Source organism: Gorilla gorilla, chromosome 23, assembly GCF_029281585.2.
Source record: "Gorilla gorilla gorilla isolate KB3781 chromosome 23, NHGRI_mGorGor1-v2.1_pri, whole genome shotgun sequence".
NCBI classification, from domain to species: Eukaryota; Metazoa; Chordata; class Mammalia; order Primates; family Hominidae; genus Gorilla; species Gorilla gorilla.
Window position 1 is genome coordinate 34219563 of NC_086018.1, and position 17784 is coordinate 34237346.

General features: G+C 50.1%; 1 protein-coding gene across 3 annotated transcripts; it reads right to left on the reverse strand.

Annotated features, from left to right (window-relative positions):
* Positions 1 to 3904: 3904 nt before the first annotated feature.
* APOL2 (apolipoprotein L2) lies at positions 3905 to 17403 on the reverse strand. Of its 3 annotated transcripts, none has more exons than XM_019018523.3 (6): positions 17194 to 17283; positions 11486 to 11559; positions 11146 to 11199; positions 10893 to 10981; positions 9080 to 9206; positions 3905 to 5970 (listed from the first exon to the last, which is right to left on the reverse strand). In XM_019018523.3, exons 4-6 carry the CDS (start codon positions 10900 to 10902, stop codon positions 5094 to 5096), a joined length of 1014 nt encoding a protein of 337 aa, XP_018874068.1. In that variant the 5' UTR covers positions 10903 to 10981; positions 11146 to 11199; positions 11486 to 11559; positions 17194 to 17283; the 3' UTR covers positions 3905 to 5093. The 3 variants fall into 3 exon arrangements, with proteins under 3 accessions (XP_018874068.1, XP_004063452.1, XP_018874067.1); XM_004063404.4 differs by lacking the exon at positions 11486 to 11559 and adding an exon at positions 14823 to 14947 and having other exon boundaries at positions 17194 to 17271; XM_019018522.3 differs by lacking the exon at positions 11486 to 11559 and having other exon boundaries at positions 17194 to 17403.
* Between the last annotated feature and the right edge of the window lie 381 nt (positions 17404 to 17784).

The following is a 17784-nucleotide window of genomic DNA, read 5'->3' on the forward strand; positions in this document are numbered from 1 at the left end:
TTTTCTTCTGGCCATAACCTGCCTCTCCCAGAGTTGGCCTCTTAGAATTTTTCCTAAAGAGACCAGGGTCCCAGCCCCTCCCCAATTTCAGAGAGTTCCTGGTTATCCATTTATTCTTTGTGTTCACTTAAACCAACACAAAGTTGTTCTCTTCCAGTTCTGGAGGTCAGAAGTCCTAAAATCAAGGTGTGGGCATGGCTGTGTTTCTTCTAGAGGCTCCTGGAGAAGCCATTCCATTGCCTTTTCCAGCTTTTAGAGACACCTGCTGGCCTTGGCTCCTGGCTCCTCCCTTCATCTTCAAAGCCAGCCTTGTAGCGTCCTCTGATCTCTCTCAGTCTCTCTCCCCTTCTATCATCACATCTCCTTTTCTCCCTGTCACCCTACTGCCTCTGCCTTATAAGGACCCTTGTGGATACCTTGGGCCCACCCCAGATAATCCCAGATAACCTCCCATCTCCAGATCCTTGGCTGGATCACACTTGCAAGGTGCCTTTTATGATGGAAGGTGACATAATCACGAGTTCCAGCATTTGGATGCGCACATCCATGGGGGGCTGTTATTCAGCCTAATACAAGATATATCCAGAAAATTGCAATAGGGATGTCTGAGGGGGATTGAAGAATCCCAACTCCAAGCCACACCTAAGGACGCTTCCAAGGTGCAGCCCCTGATGGAGGAAGCTGCTCCACCTCTGTTGCCCCTGCCCCTCGTGAGTTTCTAGACAGCCAATGTTCAAGTCAGTGTGGCATGAGAGTGAACTGCAGAATGGAAAGGAGTGAGATGCTGCAGCAGGAGAAGGAGCTCACCATCAAACTCCAAAGAGCTGGAGACCATTTGTGAGGTGGAGTCCGAGAAAGGTCGGCAAGGAAGGGGAAACATCATTTGGGTTCCTTGCCATAGTTGTCCTCAGCTGGCACGGTTTGCTCCAGCAGCAGGCTGGGATGCCAGCTGTGCCCAGGGCTGGATGAGCCACCCTCAAGTAAATGCTGGCCACTTCGTTGTGACACCAAAAATTCAGAAATGACTTGGTATGACGAAGAAGAAGGAGGACTCAACGTGCATAGGAGATTGGAAGGTTAGATTGGATTTCTCCGGTCCTTCGTGCCCACACTGCATCCTGTGAGGGCCCAGGAGATTTCTCTTTCCTTTGGTGAGAAGAATCAATGGATAACCAGGAACTCTCTGGAATGGGGGAGGGGCTGGGACCTTGGTATCTTTAGGGTGGGAGAAATTCCAAGAGGCCAACTCTGGGGGAGGCAGGTCACGGCCAGAAGAAAAGAGAGTGTGGGCACCAGGTCAGGCAGCAGGGAGTGCACATGATCACGGCTCAGGGAAATTCCACAGGCACAGGGTCCCAAAATAGAGCTGGCGGAGAGTCCACTGACTTTGCACAACCACCAACTTGGTGGGCAGACACCTGTCACAGGTCATCATGCTGGATGGCCCCTGCTTGTCACCCAATTCTCAGGCCTGACTCATAGGACAGACCCAGAGCCCTTGAAGGAAAGGGAGGTCAGGAGTCTGCGAAAGGCCCTGTCATTCCCCTTAAGTGCAGCCTGTAAGCGTTCCTCCTACCTGTTCTCCCTGGACCTGGAGCGTCCTCTCAGATCACAGGGGATGGCTTAAAGGAAACTCATCCCCAGGACTGCTGGATGCTGGCTACACTGACACCAACTCCTGCGACCCATAATGACCAGAGTGCCACTGTGGCCTTCCGGTCAGAGGAGGAGATTACAGGGGGACAAGTAATGAGTGAATACCTGATTTCAGTTTAGCTTTCAGTGAGTCCATTAGGAACCTCCTCTCACCTGGTCATCATGTTTTCAGTTCCTGGGTGGATCACTGGAGTGCGTATTCTTGGAAGCTGCAGATTGTTCACCCAGACCTCCTGAACTAGGAAGAGGAGAATGGATGCTGTTCTCTCCCATGAAACAACTTTGTTCCATCCCTGAGCCCTAAATGCTGACATCTTTGATTGTAGAAAGCAGACATCTACCTCTAGTTTGCAAAAACTACATAGAGATGAATGACTAACAGCAGTGAAAAGACCATGAGGGCTGAATTCAGGTGCTTACAGTGAGTCATCACTGTAAGAACAGGCCTCTCTCAAATTCTGCTGCGCTTTCCGCCCAATCCACCTGCTCCAGCCAGACCTGGACTGCTGTGGAGCGACTCTCAAGGATGATTCCTGAAGAGCAATGGAGCACACCTCACAGTCCAGGCTGCCTGGAAGAGGCGGCATCCTTGGGCCAGGATCTGCATTGTTTCTTAGGTAACAGCTGAAGATTTGGCTGGAAGTTCAGCCTGAGGCAAGCCCATGGGGATAAAGGCCATGGATAAAGGCCTCCCTCTCTCCTCCCTGGAGACAAAGATTCTGAGGACGCTTCTTGAAGGCACCTCGGAAGGTCTCATTGCCCATATGGATGACCCATTCAAAAATTTCTCCTTGTATCAACTTTTCCTCCTTCCCTCCTGGATCCTCAGTTCTGCTCCTAGAATCACTTCCCACACAAACCCTCTACACCAGAACGTTGCCCCTGGCTCTTCCTTCACAGGACCCCAGGCCACAACAGGCTACTTTAGGCAGCATCATGGCCTACATCTTTGTGCTAAGAGTAATGGGAAGCCATTGGAGGGTTGGAAGCAGGTGCTCAATCAAATCTATGTTCTTAGGTGGGCATGGTGGCTCATGCCTGCAATTGCAGTCCATTGGAAGGCCAAGGTGAACAGATCACCTGAGCTCAGGAGTATGAGACCAGCCTGGGCAAGATAGGGAAACTCTGTCTCTACAAAAAAAAAATACAAAAATTAACGAGGCATTGGGGTACACACGGATGGTCCCAATTGCTCAGGGAGTCAAGGTGGAAGGATAGTTTGAGGCCGGGAGGTCCAAGATGTGGTGAGCCATGATCGTGCCATGGTTTGCCAGCCTTGCAACAGAGTGAGAGTATCTGAAAAAAAAGAAACTATATTGTTAAAGCCCAACCTGGCCCAGTGTGGAGCATGGTCCAGGACATGGGAGGGACAGGGGCAGGGGCACAGAGAAGACCATTCTGGAAGTTCTTGCAGGAGTCTAGGCAAAACGTGAGGACAGACTGGATGGGAGTGTTTACTGTCTGGATGTCTCTCTTTGTCCCTCTATTTTTCGCTGATCCTCTCCCAATCTGCACACAGGCCCCTCTGACACTAGTTAGCCTCGACTGTCCCGTGTCAATCCCGGGCTCTGACTCACAGATAGAAACCACACCTGTGCTCAGCCAGAGCCAGACATGTACCAGCTTTCCCCAAGTACCCCAGTGGGCTTGGGGTTTTGAGGTCTCAGGGAAATGACCAGCTGGGAAAGTGAGAGTCCAGTGAGTGAGCAGAAGGGGCCTTGAAACTTCGCTCCCTGAGGATCATGAGGAAGGTAAGTCAGGCACCCAGAGCCCAGGGGAGCCTCCATCGGCACCACAAAGTCACAGCCATCAGTCAGTGCTGATTGACTCAAGTCTCCAGAACACAAGATGGGGAGAGCAAGGTGGACCTGAGATATCACCTTTTCCAGCCCCCTTCTACAGCTGATGAGGAAACTGAGGCTCAGAGAGGTGAAGTCTCATGACCACAAGCAGGGTTGAACTCCTGGACACACCTCAAGCTTCCTTGACCTGTTCCTGGCAACTCCTCTCATTTTTCGTTTCTTCTAAAATTAACCTCTTTCCAACACAGCACTTCAAGTTCCCCTGGAACTTCATCGGTCCATCGGTGTCCCCTGGTCTGGAAGAGCACCGGCCACTTGCCAAGGCCCCCACCACTCTGCTGCCATCACAACCACCATCACCACCATTACGAGAAAAACTTGAGACTGATAGCCCCCAAAGCTTGGAAGGAGCTATGAGACCAAAGAATGACTCGAACAAGTCCAGCTTGGTGAGTAGGTGAGTTTATTGGGACTTACACACAGGTCAATCCTGGGTGGCGGCAGTACAGCTCTAGAGATCTGCGCTTCCTCCCAGTGCTAAACTGCTTTCATGCTAATTTTCTGAGTGAGGGTTTACTTACCGGGTAAGAGCGATGGGACTGTTTTCATTGGTTGGTTCTCAGATACTCTCTGGGAAGTTTGGGTTCTCAGGGACACCTGCTCCTCAGCTGGGGACCATGGCCATGGCCCACCACCTGCCCTTCAGTGTTCAAGCAGGGGACATGCACCCTTTAGTAACCTGGAGGGGACCCGTCACATGACAACCACCCCAACCACCATCATCAAGAAGCCACTGGCTGACTGTGATACACCCCTAGAAGGACAAGGGAGAGTGGATGCTGGAAAGACAGAGTGAGAGACCATCAACAGGGAAAGACTTCATTCTTGGAAGGACATCAAACCTGGGGGCGGGTCGGTAGTGGAGCTGCTGTTTCTTCTCCTGTATCCAACAGCTCTAACTCTGGTTTTCTCCATTTTCAGCTCTTTCTTTTCCTGGCCTTCTCATTGCTGGTTCCTGCAAGCTCCCCCTCTATTCTTCCCCCAATATATTCTTTAGTCCAAAGTAAACTACTTCTTCCCATTCCTCACACTCTCCAGTCCCCTCTTCTCCCTTATTGCAGGCTCCAGTGTTCCTGCCTTCTCCTTGGTGCACTTGCCATCTGCATTAACCCCTCCCTTGCTGTGCTCAGCTACACAAATGCCAAAGTCACTAACACTCAGTTCCATAAACTTTACCTCGCCCTCCTTATCCCCCTAATAAAATGTCTGCATTTTGGCCAGGCGCAGTGGCTCACGCCTGTAATCCCAGCACTTTGGGAGGCCGAGGTGGGCAGATCACGAGGTCAGGAGATGGAGACCATCGTGGCTAACACAGTGAAACCCCGTCTCCAATGAAAATACAAAAAATTAACCGGGCGTGGTGGCAGGTGCCTGTAGTCCCAGCTACTCGGGAGACTGAGGCAGGAGAATGGTGTGAACCCAGGAGGCGGAGCTTGCAGTCAGCCGAGATTGAGCCACTGCACTCCATCCTGGGTGATAGAGCGAGACTCCATCTCAAAAAAAAAAAAAAAAAGTCTGCATTTTGTCCTGGCCTGTGCCCGGCATTTCTGCCCTGGTGGCTGCATTGCTCTGGGGTCATTGGTCTTGGCCTGGCTGCAGCATCTCATGGATCTTGGTGAGAAAGTTGAGCTTCCCCTCCAGCTCCTCAGCCCGCTTCTTCAGCTCCTCAGCTGGCTCTGACTTTGCCCCCTCAAGCAAGTGCTTTGACTCATATGCAAGGCTGACCACATCCAGCAGAAGCAAGATGCCTCCAGTGGCTGCACCCACGATCTTCGTTCCTCTGCTCATTGCCCGGGTGGGGCTTTCAACAACCCTCTCAACCTGTTCACCGCCTTCAGCTGAGATTCGCCCAATGACCTGCGGGGGTGGGGCATACGCTCCTAACTGAGGGTTGGCTCTGGCTCGTCTGATGGCACGGATGTCCCTCCCAATCCCTTGTGTGACTTGGTACCAATTGTCAACTAAGGTAAGAACATTGGGTGTGTTCCCACCCACAAACTCCTTCATCACCTTTGCTACATTGGTGCCGCTTTGGTCCAAGTTGCGGGCTTGGGCTCGTGCCCGCAATTTGTTTACTAGTTCTACCACACTGCTGGTAATCCCAGCCACAGCAGCTGCTGCTCCCAGACCCATGCCAGTGTCCAAGAGCACAAAACTGATTCCTTCTGTGAAGGGTGCCAGACCCAGGCCGAGGAGGGTCAGGATGCCAGAGGTAGTGCCAACAGAGTTGGACACCACATTGGCGATGGTGGTGCCTCTGTGGACCTGCTCAACCTCCTCTGCAAGGGCACGGAGCTTCCTTATGTGATCCTCAAGCTCCCTTTTCAACCGAGGAAACTCTTTCAAAAACCACTGCCTGTGCTGCTGGTCTTTATCGTGGCAGTTTTTGTCCTTCATGACCATGTGACTTGCAAGCTTGTTCAGAGCTTTACGGAGCTCATCTGCCTCATCCCTGCACAAGGAAAGGTTAAAGGATTAAGAAATGCAGTTTCCCTATCTGTGAAATGAGCTCCATGCGATCTCTATCCTGTGTAAATTGCAGAGCTTTCACTATCAATCATATAGAAACAAATTTTACAAATGGAAAGAATTTTCTTTCAAACTCAAACACATTTTGTTTATCATAGATATTCCTCAGTACTTATTCCATATGGAAATAAATATCTTAAAGGCATCTCAGATGCTCTTTCATGGTAGGTGTTTGGTAAACATGCCTCCTCACTCAAGGACAGGTCAACACCGTGAGTGCCAAAGTGTTTGGAGAGGGAAAACTCTGCAGATGAACAAAGAGCAGTGAGAGTGAGACAAAGAGACCTTATTCCCAGGATGGCAGGAAAGTGAAGCGTGAACTTTACCCAAAGAGAGGCCTTCCCTTTGTCCTCAGCTCCTGGGAAGTGATCTCCAGGCCCCTGGAATGTCCTGCCTGGTAGGAACATCTTTCTTTGCCTGGTGATTTGGCCACGGGACAGTATAGCAATGTGATGGATGATAGGGTTTGGGGCTATTTGGTGTCTTTCCTGACTTCCAGAGGACTTGGGGACTAAAGGTGTGAGATCTCAGGGATGGGCTGGAGACTCTAGCCATGAGAGCAGCTTGTGATCCAGCCCCAGCAGATATTCTGGACACTAAGGCATGGGTTGAGAAAGACTTTCTCCTTGACCAACTCCAGCTGGGCTCTTCAGAGCTTCTTCTCCACTAGGCGCCGACCTTGGCCTTCCACACTCACCCACTGCTTTCTGGACTTGCACCACCTCGGCTCAGCAAGAATCTCCCCAAATCAGTTTAGGGAGGGTCCTCCCCACTTGCTGTCTGAGCACCCTTTGCTATCTGATCATGCTCCTCACCCCCACCACTGGTGGCTGAGGGTCTGACCTGCCTTTAGCCAGAATCCTGTTAGGCCAGTTTAGCAGGAACCCCCCACTCTGGCGTCTCCTGTCAGTCCTGTTCCATCTCCCGCCCCCACCCTGGGGTTGGCTGTGACTCCCCCTCTGTCTTTACTGTATTCAGAACTGGGCTCAGTCTCCCTCCCCTGTAACAACAATCCTGAAATAAAGACTTCCTTCCTGACGTAATTTGATTCACAGGAATTTTTTCTTAACTGGGTGAGCTTCCCTGGTTGGCAACATACGGTGTGTTTTGTCCCACATTCACACAAGAGAACACAGCGTCCTGAGGACAATGCAGATTCACACCTCAAATCCTCCCAGACTCTGCCCTGTGTGTCTCTTCCTTAGGCTGAATTTAATCTGTGTTCTTTCCCTGTGATAAACCACAATCGTGCAATAGCAGTTTTCAGTGAGTTACGTGAGTCCTTCTAGTGAATTATAAAATCTAAGGATGATTTTAGGAATCCCCATAGATTTGCAGGTGGTGTCAAAGGTAAGGGTTCCCTCAGACATTGCAGTCTGGCTATCTCTGAGTACTTTGAATTCAAACAAAAACAAAACCTCAGAAAGACAGGAGATCACTTTGCCTGGCATCTGCTCCCTTCCAATGCCTCATGCCCTTTCACCTGGCTGAAGGCTACTGGGTGCGGCCACTGCCCCAGCTGACTGGAGTGGGAGATCTGGCTATTCATTCTGGCTCCACATGGACGCTCCAGCCACCTTACTGCCTCCTGACCTACCACCTGCACCCCCAACCTTCCAGGTCTCACTCGCAGGTGTCACCAGCCTAACTGATGCCTTAGCAGTGACAGCTTCACCTGTGTGCACACCAAGGCCATGTGCAATTTTATGGAACCACTAGAAGACTCAAGACACTTTCAGAACCACCTATATAAATTGCTAATGCTGGAAAAACCTGAATTTGGACGAGATGGTAGAGGAAGTGTTTTCCTCCTCGGTTGGGACGTTGTGAGTCTGCTCAGTACCCCTGAAATTGCACAAATTGGCAGCAACTCATTCTACTATGAAAATGGTCACTAAGACATACTGCTTGTCAATGTCAGGGGCTTCTCTGTGTGGAAGAGAAGAAGGTCTCAAAGGGTAGCCCAGAACTCGCCAGTTCCAAGGCGTGGGGTGAGAGACACAGGCAACCATGACCCTATATGCCCATGAGTGTTGGGATCATCCAGACAGGGAAGAAATATCCCTCTCCCACTCACATGTCCTCTGCAAGTTCATGACCTCTTTAAGTTTCAAGCCCTTGGTGCCTCTCTTTCCATAACCTAGTCCCAGCCCTGGTGCCCCAGCCTTCCTGCTTGACCTACAACCAAGGCTGACTCTTGCTCCATCCTGACTCCAGGCTCTGACACTGGTCCTGGTCTCTCTGGGCCTTTGGGCAGGATCTTAGTCCTTGGTTCCCCACCTTTGACCTGGAGTTGACTCTAAGGCCTTCACCACACTCCTATGACATTGAGTTGCTATTCCTATTGGACTGATGACAGTTCCCAGTCTCCATGACATAAGCCCAGAGCCCAGGAACTAGGCACAGACAGAACCAGGAAGAGACCCAGTGCTGTCCGATCCCACTCCAGCCTCTCAGCATCCTGGACCAGCAGAAGGGTCCTGCCGTGTTTGTGGAATTCCTCAGATGAGAAAAAAGGCCCCAGCCAGCATCCCCAGGAACACATATTGGTTAGGTCAGGATTTTTCTGACTTGTCCCAAAGGAAGTCCTGCTGGGCTCCCATCTTCAAGAAGAAGATCCTTAACCCTGGTCTCTTTCCACCAAGCTTGTAAGATGTTAATGTTAACTGTGCACCTACTATGTGTCAGTCATTATGCTAAGCACTTTACATGCACGATCTCGTTTTTCTCACAATAAAACTCCATTGATGAAGAAAGGCTGAAAGTGAGAAAGTAACTGGCAAAGTTCCCATCACCAGCAGATGGCAGAAATGACCCTGTCCTTGTGGGCTTCCTATCCCCTCAGCCTGAGGCTACTCACTGCCAGCGAAGGACATGGAGGAAATATTCCTCCTGGAATGCCGAGAAGGTCATCCTCAAGCCCAGCAGAGGGGGCTGCCTGGAGGAGGTGTGCCTGTCCGGGAAAACCAGCCCAGGGGAGATCGGAGTGGCATTGCTGGGGCGCCCCATGGAGTTAACCCCATGGAGCTTACCTGGGCAGTTCAGCAGCAGCCACGAATCCATTCCAGGCTTCATCGTCAGTCAGCAGTTGTAGCAGATTCTCTCTGCTCACTTGGTCCTGGAAATACTTAAGGTAATCCTCAATAAAGATACTGCTCTCTAGTTGGAAAGATGAAAGGATAAGGTTGGAGGATAGTGTAGGGGAGCATAACAGCCATTGCATATTAGGTGGTTACATGTTAATTTTTCCTGGACAACTGTGATGTGGGACATGTTTGATGGAGTCATCAGTGCTATACAGGGATTGTGGGCCCCCAAAATTCATATGCTGAAGCCCTAAACTCGAGTGACCATATTTGAAGATTGCGCCTTTAAGAAAGCAATTAAGACTGAATGAGATCACAAGGGTAGGGCTCTAATCCTATTAGAGGGCTAGTGTCCTATTGTAAGAAGAGAAAGAGAAACAATAAGGCCAGGTAAGCACACAGCGCAAAGGCAGCCGCCGCAAGCCAGCAAGAGAGTCCTCCCAAGACTCCAACCCCTTAATTTAATAAACCATCAAAGACAGAAACCCCAAACCCCACTGGGCCCAACTGGCTCTTCTGAGTCCACCTGCACTTCCATCCCTGAGCCTGTGCTTCTGCCTTGCAGCTGATTTGCTTTTTCTTTGACTCAAATTTTTTCTCTTAATGGAGTCAAAAACCTGGACAAGGCTAAGGTCTGGTCTCTCCTGGATTCGGAGATCTTCCTAAACCCACCAGCACCAATGTGACCAGGAATTTTCCAAAAAGGTAAATCAAAACAGGCAGTTTTGTAACTGCAACCAATCAAATAATGTCCTTATTGCAGTTTCATATTTACTCGATAAATACTTGTCTCTGACACTTTTTCATCATAACATGAAGCCTCTTCCAGTTTGGTTTTCTCAATTCATGAATTCCTTCTTATTCAAATAAATGTTACTGTGCCTCAGATTTGTCTTTGACAAGGGGTATCTGAGATCATGGGAATGAGGCCCTGCCTGAGGCAGTCATCCCTGGTCAGCAGGTGCTTGTGATGGGCAGTGCAGGGCGGGTGCCCTAACACAGATGAGGGGACTGGGTGGCTTCCACCTGGAATCAACAGGGGATAGATAGAGAAGATAGACGGGATGCAAATTAATTCTTAGGGAGGCCCTACTGTGTGGCAGGCTTTGGCCAGGCCAGGTACCCTTATAATATTTGATCTTCATGACAACATGGGGAAATATTATTCTCATGGTACACGAGAGGGGAGGTAAGGATCTCCAGGTCACACAGAAGGGACGTGGAAAAGGCCAGACCGGGGTCCATTTAAGTTGGAAGCTGGGTCAAGCATGATACATTCCCATAGGGCCACTCAGAACAGAGGGGCTGGTGCAGGGCAAAAGCTGGAGGGAGGGGACCGGCCTGTGCTGGAAAAAACCCAGGGTCAGCAGGGAGAAGAGCGGTAGATAAGAGATCAGGGCTGCAGGTCAACCTCGTCTCCCACCCCTCCCCTCCTCCTGGACCCTGCTCTTCCCACACTCCCCTCCCCTGCTCGTTCCACTTCCTCATGGCTGTCCTGCCCCACTTGAGTCATCTGCTGGGTGCCAGGGTAGGGAGGAAGTGGGCACCTGGGCCGTGTCACCCTGAGGAGAGGTCAGGATGCAGATGACCCCACAGACCCCTGAGTCAGGGGACTCCACGTGACTTCTCTTGAGCTCTGGGCAGATTCATCGGCCTCCTTCTCCATCTGGGTTCCTCTGGGGCTCACTCAGCTGTGGAGGTGCCACCCTCCGTTCTAGGTGCGAGTAGGAACTAGCCAGGAAAGAGGAAGCGAGCCTACCTGGGTTCATGGTGCCAGCGGCTGGGTTACCGAGGGGCTTTCCTTGGAGCTCTCCAGTCACTGTCCAGACTGGAAGGTTTTCCTTAACCCTTGAGAAGGAGAAAACAAATTGTGGGATCGAATGTGAGCCTCCTGTGTACAGAGGGAGGCTGGAGGGGCTGGGTCTTTGCAGATCCCTCTGTGGTAGCAGCAAATTTCCGGAGTGTTTCTCTATCTCCTGGGGCCCTGCCAGCTAGTATTTACAGAAACTCACCACGTTCCAGCTTCCTCTTCCCTCACTCTCACACCAAGGCAGGGTCCTCTTGTCCTGTAGGGGTATGAGGAGAAGATAATCAGAGGAGGGGCAGCCATCTGATCATTACAGAAACTACAGAGTCTATACACAGGAATAGAGATGGGAGGGAACATTCTGACAATGACCTGGGCCTGGGAACATGTGTGATAACTAGTTGATGATAGCCAGTGTGTATTGTGTGTCTGTGATGTGCACGGCCTCTGACATGTGTCTCATTCGATGATCACACACAGGACAGGAGATGGGTACCACTTTTCCATTTGAACACAGAGGAATCCACAAAAGTTAGGGAACTTACGGGTGTTTTCACAACAGTGCTAGAGCCAGGACTTCTGCTTCAATCCCATGTCTTCAATGACTGTGCTCTACTCCCTTAAATATACGATATTGAGTCATGTATACACGCTCATGGTAAATGAATCCTTATTGCAAATCCATGTCTCACACTCTGTGCTCAACTCTTCATCTTGGTGAACTCACTGGTGCTGCAGTGGACAGCCTGTGTCCCCATTGCTTCTCTAAGATGCTTTGTCCCACAAAGACCTGGATCCTGCTAGATGCCGGCCCAGCCCCTGCTGTGGCTGCCGAGCCCTCCTGGTGCTTCCCCGTCCCCTCTGCTGTCCTCCCCTAGCTGATGGACCTTAGGGTGTTTCTAATTCTTCATATAAATTATGCTACAAAGAATATCCTCCCTCACATAAAACTGCTCACATTTGAGATTATTTCCTTAAGATATTTGTAAGAGTAGAATGACTAGGTCAAAAGCTATTAACATCTCAAAAGTTTTTATACCTAGAGCCACTCTGTATGAAAACTGTACCAATTCACACTCAAACTAACAGGATATGAAGATGTCCATTCTTTCAGTCTTACTGGCTCTCAGTAGTCTTTTCTTCAGGAAAACAAAACAAAACAAAACAAAACATTATTCCTTGAGACAAGGTCTCACTCCTAGTATGCAGCCCAGGCTGGTGGCAAAATCCTGGCTTTAGGGGATCCTCCCGCCCTGCCCTCTAAAGTTCTGGATTACAAACATGAGCCACCACACCCGGCCTGAATAAATGCTGATCTTTATATAGAGGAAAGTTCTTCACATTCTGCTCCTGATTATCTTACCTTGGGAGGTGAGGGAGAATAGCAAATGTTAATCATATTAATCATCTTTAGGCACTGTTTTAAGAAGACAGAAGAGCATTTATCAACCTCCCCTCCTGAGATCAAACTACAGCCATAGTCAAGGCACTTACAGGTATAATGGCACTTAATGTTCATGTGGGCAAACATTGGTGGATTTTGCACCACTAACTGCTCTAAGATGTTATAAATAGTAACTCACAGAACTCTTCCAAGAACCTAGGAAGTGTGTACCATTGGTATTTCCATTTTCAGGTAAGAAAACTGAAACAGATGTTCAGTGACTTGCCCAAGCTCAGAATCTACTACGTGGTAAAGACTGGGTTCCCACCCAGACAGATGGACTCAAGAACTCACGCACTGCCTCTGCACCCTCTGCTGCCAATGAAAATTTAAATGAGGGCAACAGGAGATCAGAGACGCCAAGAGATGTTGGAAAACAGAACGGGCTGAAGAAATGATAACTGAATAAAGAGGGGTGAAGGGAGCTGTGAACCACAGCAACGCCGAGAGGGCATCCAGCCAGGCAGAGTGGTCTACTAGGCAGAGCCTCAGAGAGGGGAGGAGTTCACCAGGCCCACGTGCCATATGGGATTCATGCCAGCCTTGAGTCTACACCAGTGAAAAAAATCAGAGAGTTCATGACTGAAGCAATATGCCCCAGAAATAATATCTTTGTATTCTGACACTTCAGTGGGTTCCCATTCAATCACCCTACAGGGAAGACTGCCAGTAGACCTGCCCCCTACCCTGTTCAATATGAATAGATCTAGGATCAGAAATTGGAGAAAGGTGAAAGTGGGGAAATAGACCAAGATGACCAAATACAAAAGGAGTCCAGAACAAACAAGTAATTTTTTAAATCTCAAACCCATGTCCTCAGGGAGATTAAAAAATATTTTATTCATAAACTTAAAACAAGATATACAGAAAAGAAGAAAAATCAATGAAACAAACAAAAAAAAAGATTTTCTGGAAACTAAAAGGTGATGATCAAATAAACAAGTCTAGAGAGACCATGTGAAAGAAAGTCACGGAAATCCTCCAGAAAATAAACCAAAAAGATGACAGAAGAAAAGGAGCTATATGGGGAATAGAAAAGTTACCAGGCACAGGGTCACAGGGTGTTCTAAGAAAGCTACTTGAGAATAAGCCACCGGGAGGAAGAAAGGGTGTGTGTGTGTGTGTGTGTGTGTGTGTGTGTGTGTGTGTGTGTTGTGCATCCATGGAGGGCAGGTGGGGATAACCAAGAAAGAAAAAGACATGGGATCCAGAAAACAGGAAAATCAACCCAGAGAGAAGGGAATCTGAGGATCACAGTGGGACATGCAGTAGGTCTACAAAACGACCAGTCCAGGATGGAATAAAAAGGGAATGGTTCTGTGAGAAAAGGGGACTCAATAGAATACCTCAAAGGATTCACAGTTTGAGAGAAACTGAGGAAATGATGAAGGCAAGCAGTACAAGGGAGAAAAAGAAACAAAGGCAATTAGAAACATCAGGAAAAACTAAAGCTGTGCCACAAAACAGGTGCAAACATGGTGCACAACTCAGCTCCACAGTAAATAGTATTTAAAACACCACAAAATGTAAACACTCTTGTTTGATTTTTAACTTTGAGAACAGAACAGAGCATATAAATATGAGAACTAAATATACTTGTTACCGATTAGTACAAAATTTAAAGCACAAAGGTAGCAGTTGGGATGTGAAGCACTGAACGAAGGAGAAGGAGGATTAATATTGTCATCTTTTAAAGAGGGGAGTCAAGAAATACTAGGTAAAACTGAGAGTATAAGAAAGAAAGTTGTAAGTAAATTGTTTACAGCTACAAAGTTGCTAATGGAGGACATAAAACTGGTGATACAATATTAGGAAAAAGGTGGAGAGGAGAGATAGAGGGAGTGTACAAACAAGACGAAAATGACTAATAATGACACTATAAGTAATAATGATAATACCGATTCAGGCCCATCCCAGTTAGGGGCGGCTCCAAGCATTGCCATTGTTCTTTTCTCACCATGTGTCCCTGCGCACTCCCCCGCACACCCGCTTCCAGCAGCTGGTCTTTGTTTGCAGACTTTATTTTAACAGCTCAGTGGTTCCCGGGCCCCCTGATGGGGTTCCATCCTCCAGCTCTTATACAAAAGCCCCGTCCTCAAAAGCCACTCGCCTCCCTCTTTCCACTTCCCACCTCTGTTTCAGGGTCGAGGCATCCAGATATCTGTCTTCTGGGGCCCCTACGCAGCAAGAGTAAAAGGGGGACCCAGTCCTGGGCAGCAGTTCACCAGAGGAGTATGCAGAGGGGCTTCTGGACACTTCTTGCTGTAAGGGACGGGGTGACGGGAGGGGGGCTTCTCTTCCCCTTCTTCCTGCTTTGTTCACTCTGTGACACCCTAGGCCAGGGGAGCTGTCTCAACACTATCTCATGAGCCATGAGAACCAGGAGGACCAGGAGGGAGAAGAGGAGCAGGAGGGCAGAGAGAGCTGGGGCCTCGGACATGCCCAATACTTGTGAGGAGCTGCATCCAGGATCCCATCCTCCTGGGTCATTGTTGGCCTGGCTCCCACCTTTGTCTGGAGCCTCTGCTGGGGGTTGAGGCTGGATACTGCCCCTCAGGCTTGACTAGGACACAGTGTGTACTCCATGGGTGAGCCTGCATGTTGGTCAATTCCGGTGTCCAACTGAGCGACCTGGAAGAGGAGCCCTCCCTCCCACCTCAGCTCTGAGCCAAGCTCTCCAGATGCAGAGGACAGGGACTCTCAGCAAAGCATCTCCCTCCAAGTGGTTGTGGGGCATCCTCCTTGGGCAGGGAAAGAGGAGTCGAAATGATTTCCTGAGAAATCGTCATTTTCATTTTATTTTTGAGAAACTGTCTTGCTCTGTCACCCAGTCTGGAGTGCTTTGGGGCTATCATAGCTTGCTATAGCCTAGAGCCCCTGGGCTCAAGTGATCCTCCTGCCTCAGCCTTCCAAGTAGCTGGGACTACAGGCACACACCACCATGCAGGACTAATTTGTTGATTTTTCATTTCAGAGAGACAGCATCTCCTGTGTTGCCCAAGCTGTCTTGAGCTCCTAGCATCATGTAATCCTCCCGCCTCTGCCTCCCACAGCACTGAATTACAGGCCTCAGCCGTGGCACTGCACCCTTCTGAGGAATCTTCAGTGAAAAGCCACGGTCAAGTTCAAACCCCATAGCAGGGCACACAGGCCCTCTGATGCTCTGGCCCCCACCTTCCTCACCGCTCCCTGCCACCACAGTCATCTTAGGTCCAGGCACCCACTGACGCCCTGCTTCGGTGCCTCCTGGAGCCCATCTACTCCTCCCACTCCCATCCCCAGCCTCAGGCCTTCACTCAGCTGCTCCCTCACCCTGGAATGTCCCCCCCACTGTCCCCACCATGTGCAAGTCACCTGTCCTCAGAGACCCACCCAAAGCTGCCTGGTCCATGCGGCGGCCCCCAACCCTCCCCAGGCTCCCTGAGCACTCTGCTTTCCAGAGGGAGCTCTACCTGTATGTGGCTCTTTGGGCCTCTGTCTCCCCTTTAGACTCTGAACATTCAATGGGGACCCTGTTGTGTTCCCAGCTGCATCCCCTACGACTGACCCGGATGCCCTCCACCCTCCCTGGCACAGCCTGGCTGAAATCCCAGGTGCAGGAGGCATTACTTGAACTAAAAGCAACCAGCCTCTGGATGACACGGCCCAGCTTCAGTTTCACTTTCAGTTGAGGAATTGAATTTAATTTTTCTTTCTATCTTGATGAGCATCTCTTTTTGGTGAAGAACAAATAAGACCATGACTCAGATTTCACAGAAATTACCCCCCTGATTTCATGGACTTTCGTCAGCTCTATCAGGTTTTTTAGAGGGGAAAAATCTTAGGCTGGGAGGGGAGGTGACTTGCCCAGAGTCACACAGCTCTTGGAGGGCAGAGGGGAGGCCAACATCTGCCCTTGTGACTCTGCTATTGAAGAAAAACAGGTGATTTTAATAATCCAACAGTGTCCAGGTTTGATTCTGCTTCTACAAACACAGAGACCTAAGCTCTCACTCCTGTAGTTATACTCACAATTCCACAGTGTGGCTTTTGAATCTCATGATTGCAAAGCTGGCATCATGCCACATTCTGCAATGCGACCTTCTCACTCCCCTGTCTCAGCCATGTTTCCCATTAGGGACACAGCACAGCCTGTTTCTTCTCCATCACCCCAGAGGTCTGAACAGAGGGACAGAGGTGAGGGCCAGAGATGTGAAGTCCTATGATCTGCCTGCTCAGCCTCCTGACACGGGACCCTGGCAAGTCATTCCCCTCCCAGGGCCTCAGTTTCCCCACAGGGCCTGGCACAAGTAGGTGCTCAGACTCAGGGTGAGTGAGACAATCTCTGAGTTCTTTGTGTCTCAAAAGAAATCTGTTGTTCCCATTGGGCTTCAGCAGCAGCATCCTCTGGCCAGCCTGGGTGTGGCCCGGCCACAAGGACATGCCAGGCTCCAGGTCACCTCCCCTCCTCCACCTTCTTTGATTCCTTCAAATTTCCCAAAGAGATGGGCACCCCCAACACCGACCTTTCTTCTGGGGTCAGCTGGCCGTGTCTGAGGGTGTCAGAACCAGAGCTGAGCCCGGGGAGCTTTGTGAACCCATCTGAGCTGTTTCCCCACCTCTCTCTACAGTTTACCGGCCCAGCAGGAGGGAGGGAGCAATCAGACTCAAGCCTGGGTGCAAATCCCGGCTCTGCCACTGCTTTCCTGTCTGATCTGAACCAGCTACCTAACCTCTCCGAGCTTATCTACAAAAGCTGAATGATCCTTCCCTCATAGAGCTATTGTGAGAATAAGGACATGGGGGGAGATCACACCATCCCCAACTTACCAAGGGATCTTCCTCTGACAGAGACTGAGCAAGATCCAACTGTTCTGAGCTGTGTGGATCCCACGTCCAGCTGTGCATCTGTGTAATAACCAGACACGTCCTCCTGCCTCCCAGATATACCCTGGAATTCGAAAGGGAAAGTGAAAGTCACAACTTCCCAGCAGCTCATGACCAAGCACAGCAAACACGCTGCTCCCCAGCACCACCTGCAGTCCAGGCCCAGCCTCCTTGCTGCTGCACTTAGAGGAGCAGCCGCAGACCAGACATCCAGGTCCCTCTCATCCAACCCAGCTGCCTCACATCCTCAGGATTCAAGGTCTGCTGTGTCAGCTGCCCATGTCTCAGGCAGTCAGAACCAGAGTTGAGCCTGGGGAGTTTTTTGAACCCATCTGAGCCGCTTGCCCCCTCCCCCCCGATCTCTGCAGTTTAAGGGCACAGCAGGTGGGGGAGAGAAGTCAGACTCAAGCCTGGGTGCAAATCCAGGCTCTGCCCCTGTTTTACCGTCTGATCTGAACTAGTTACCTAACCTTTCTGAGCTCAAGAAAGACCTGCCACTGACTGACCGTGGGGCTCTCCAGATTACTCCCCGTC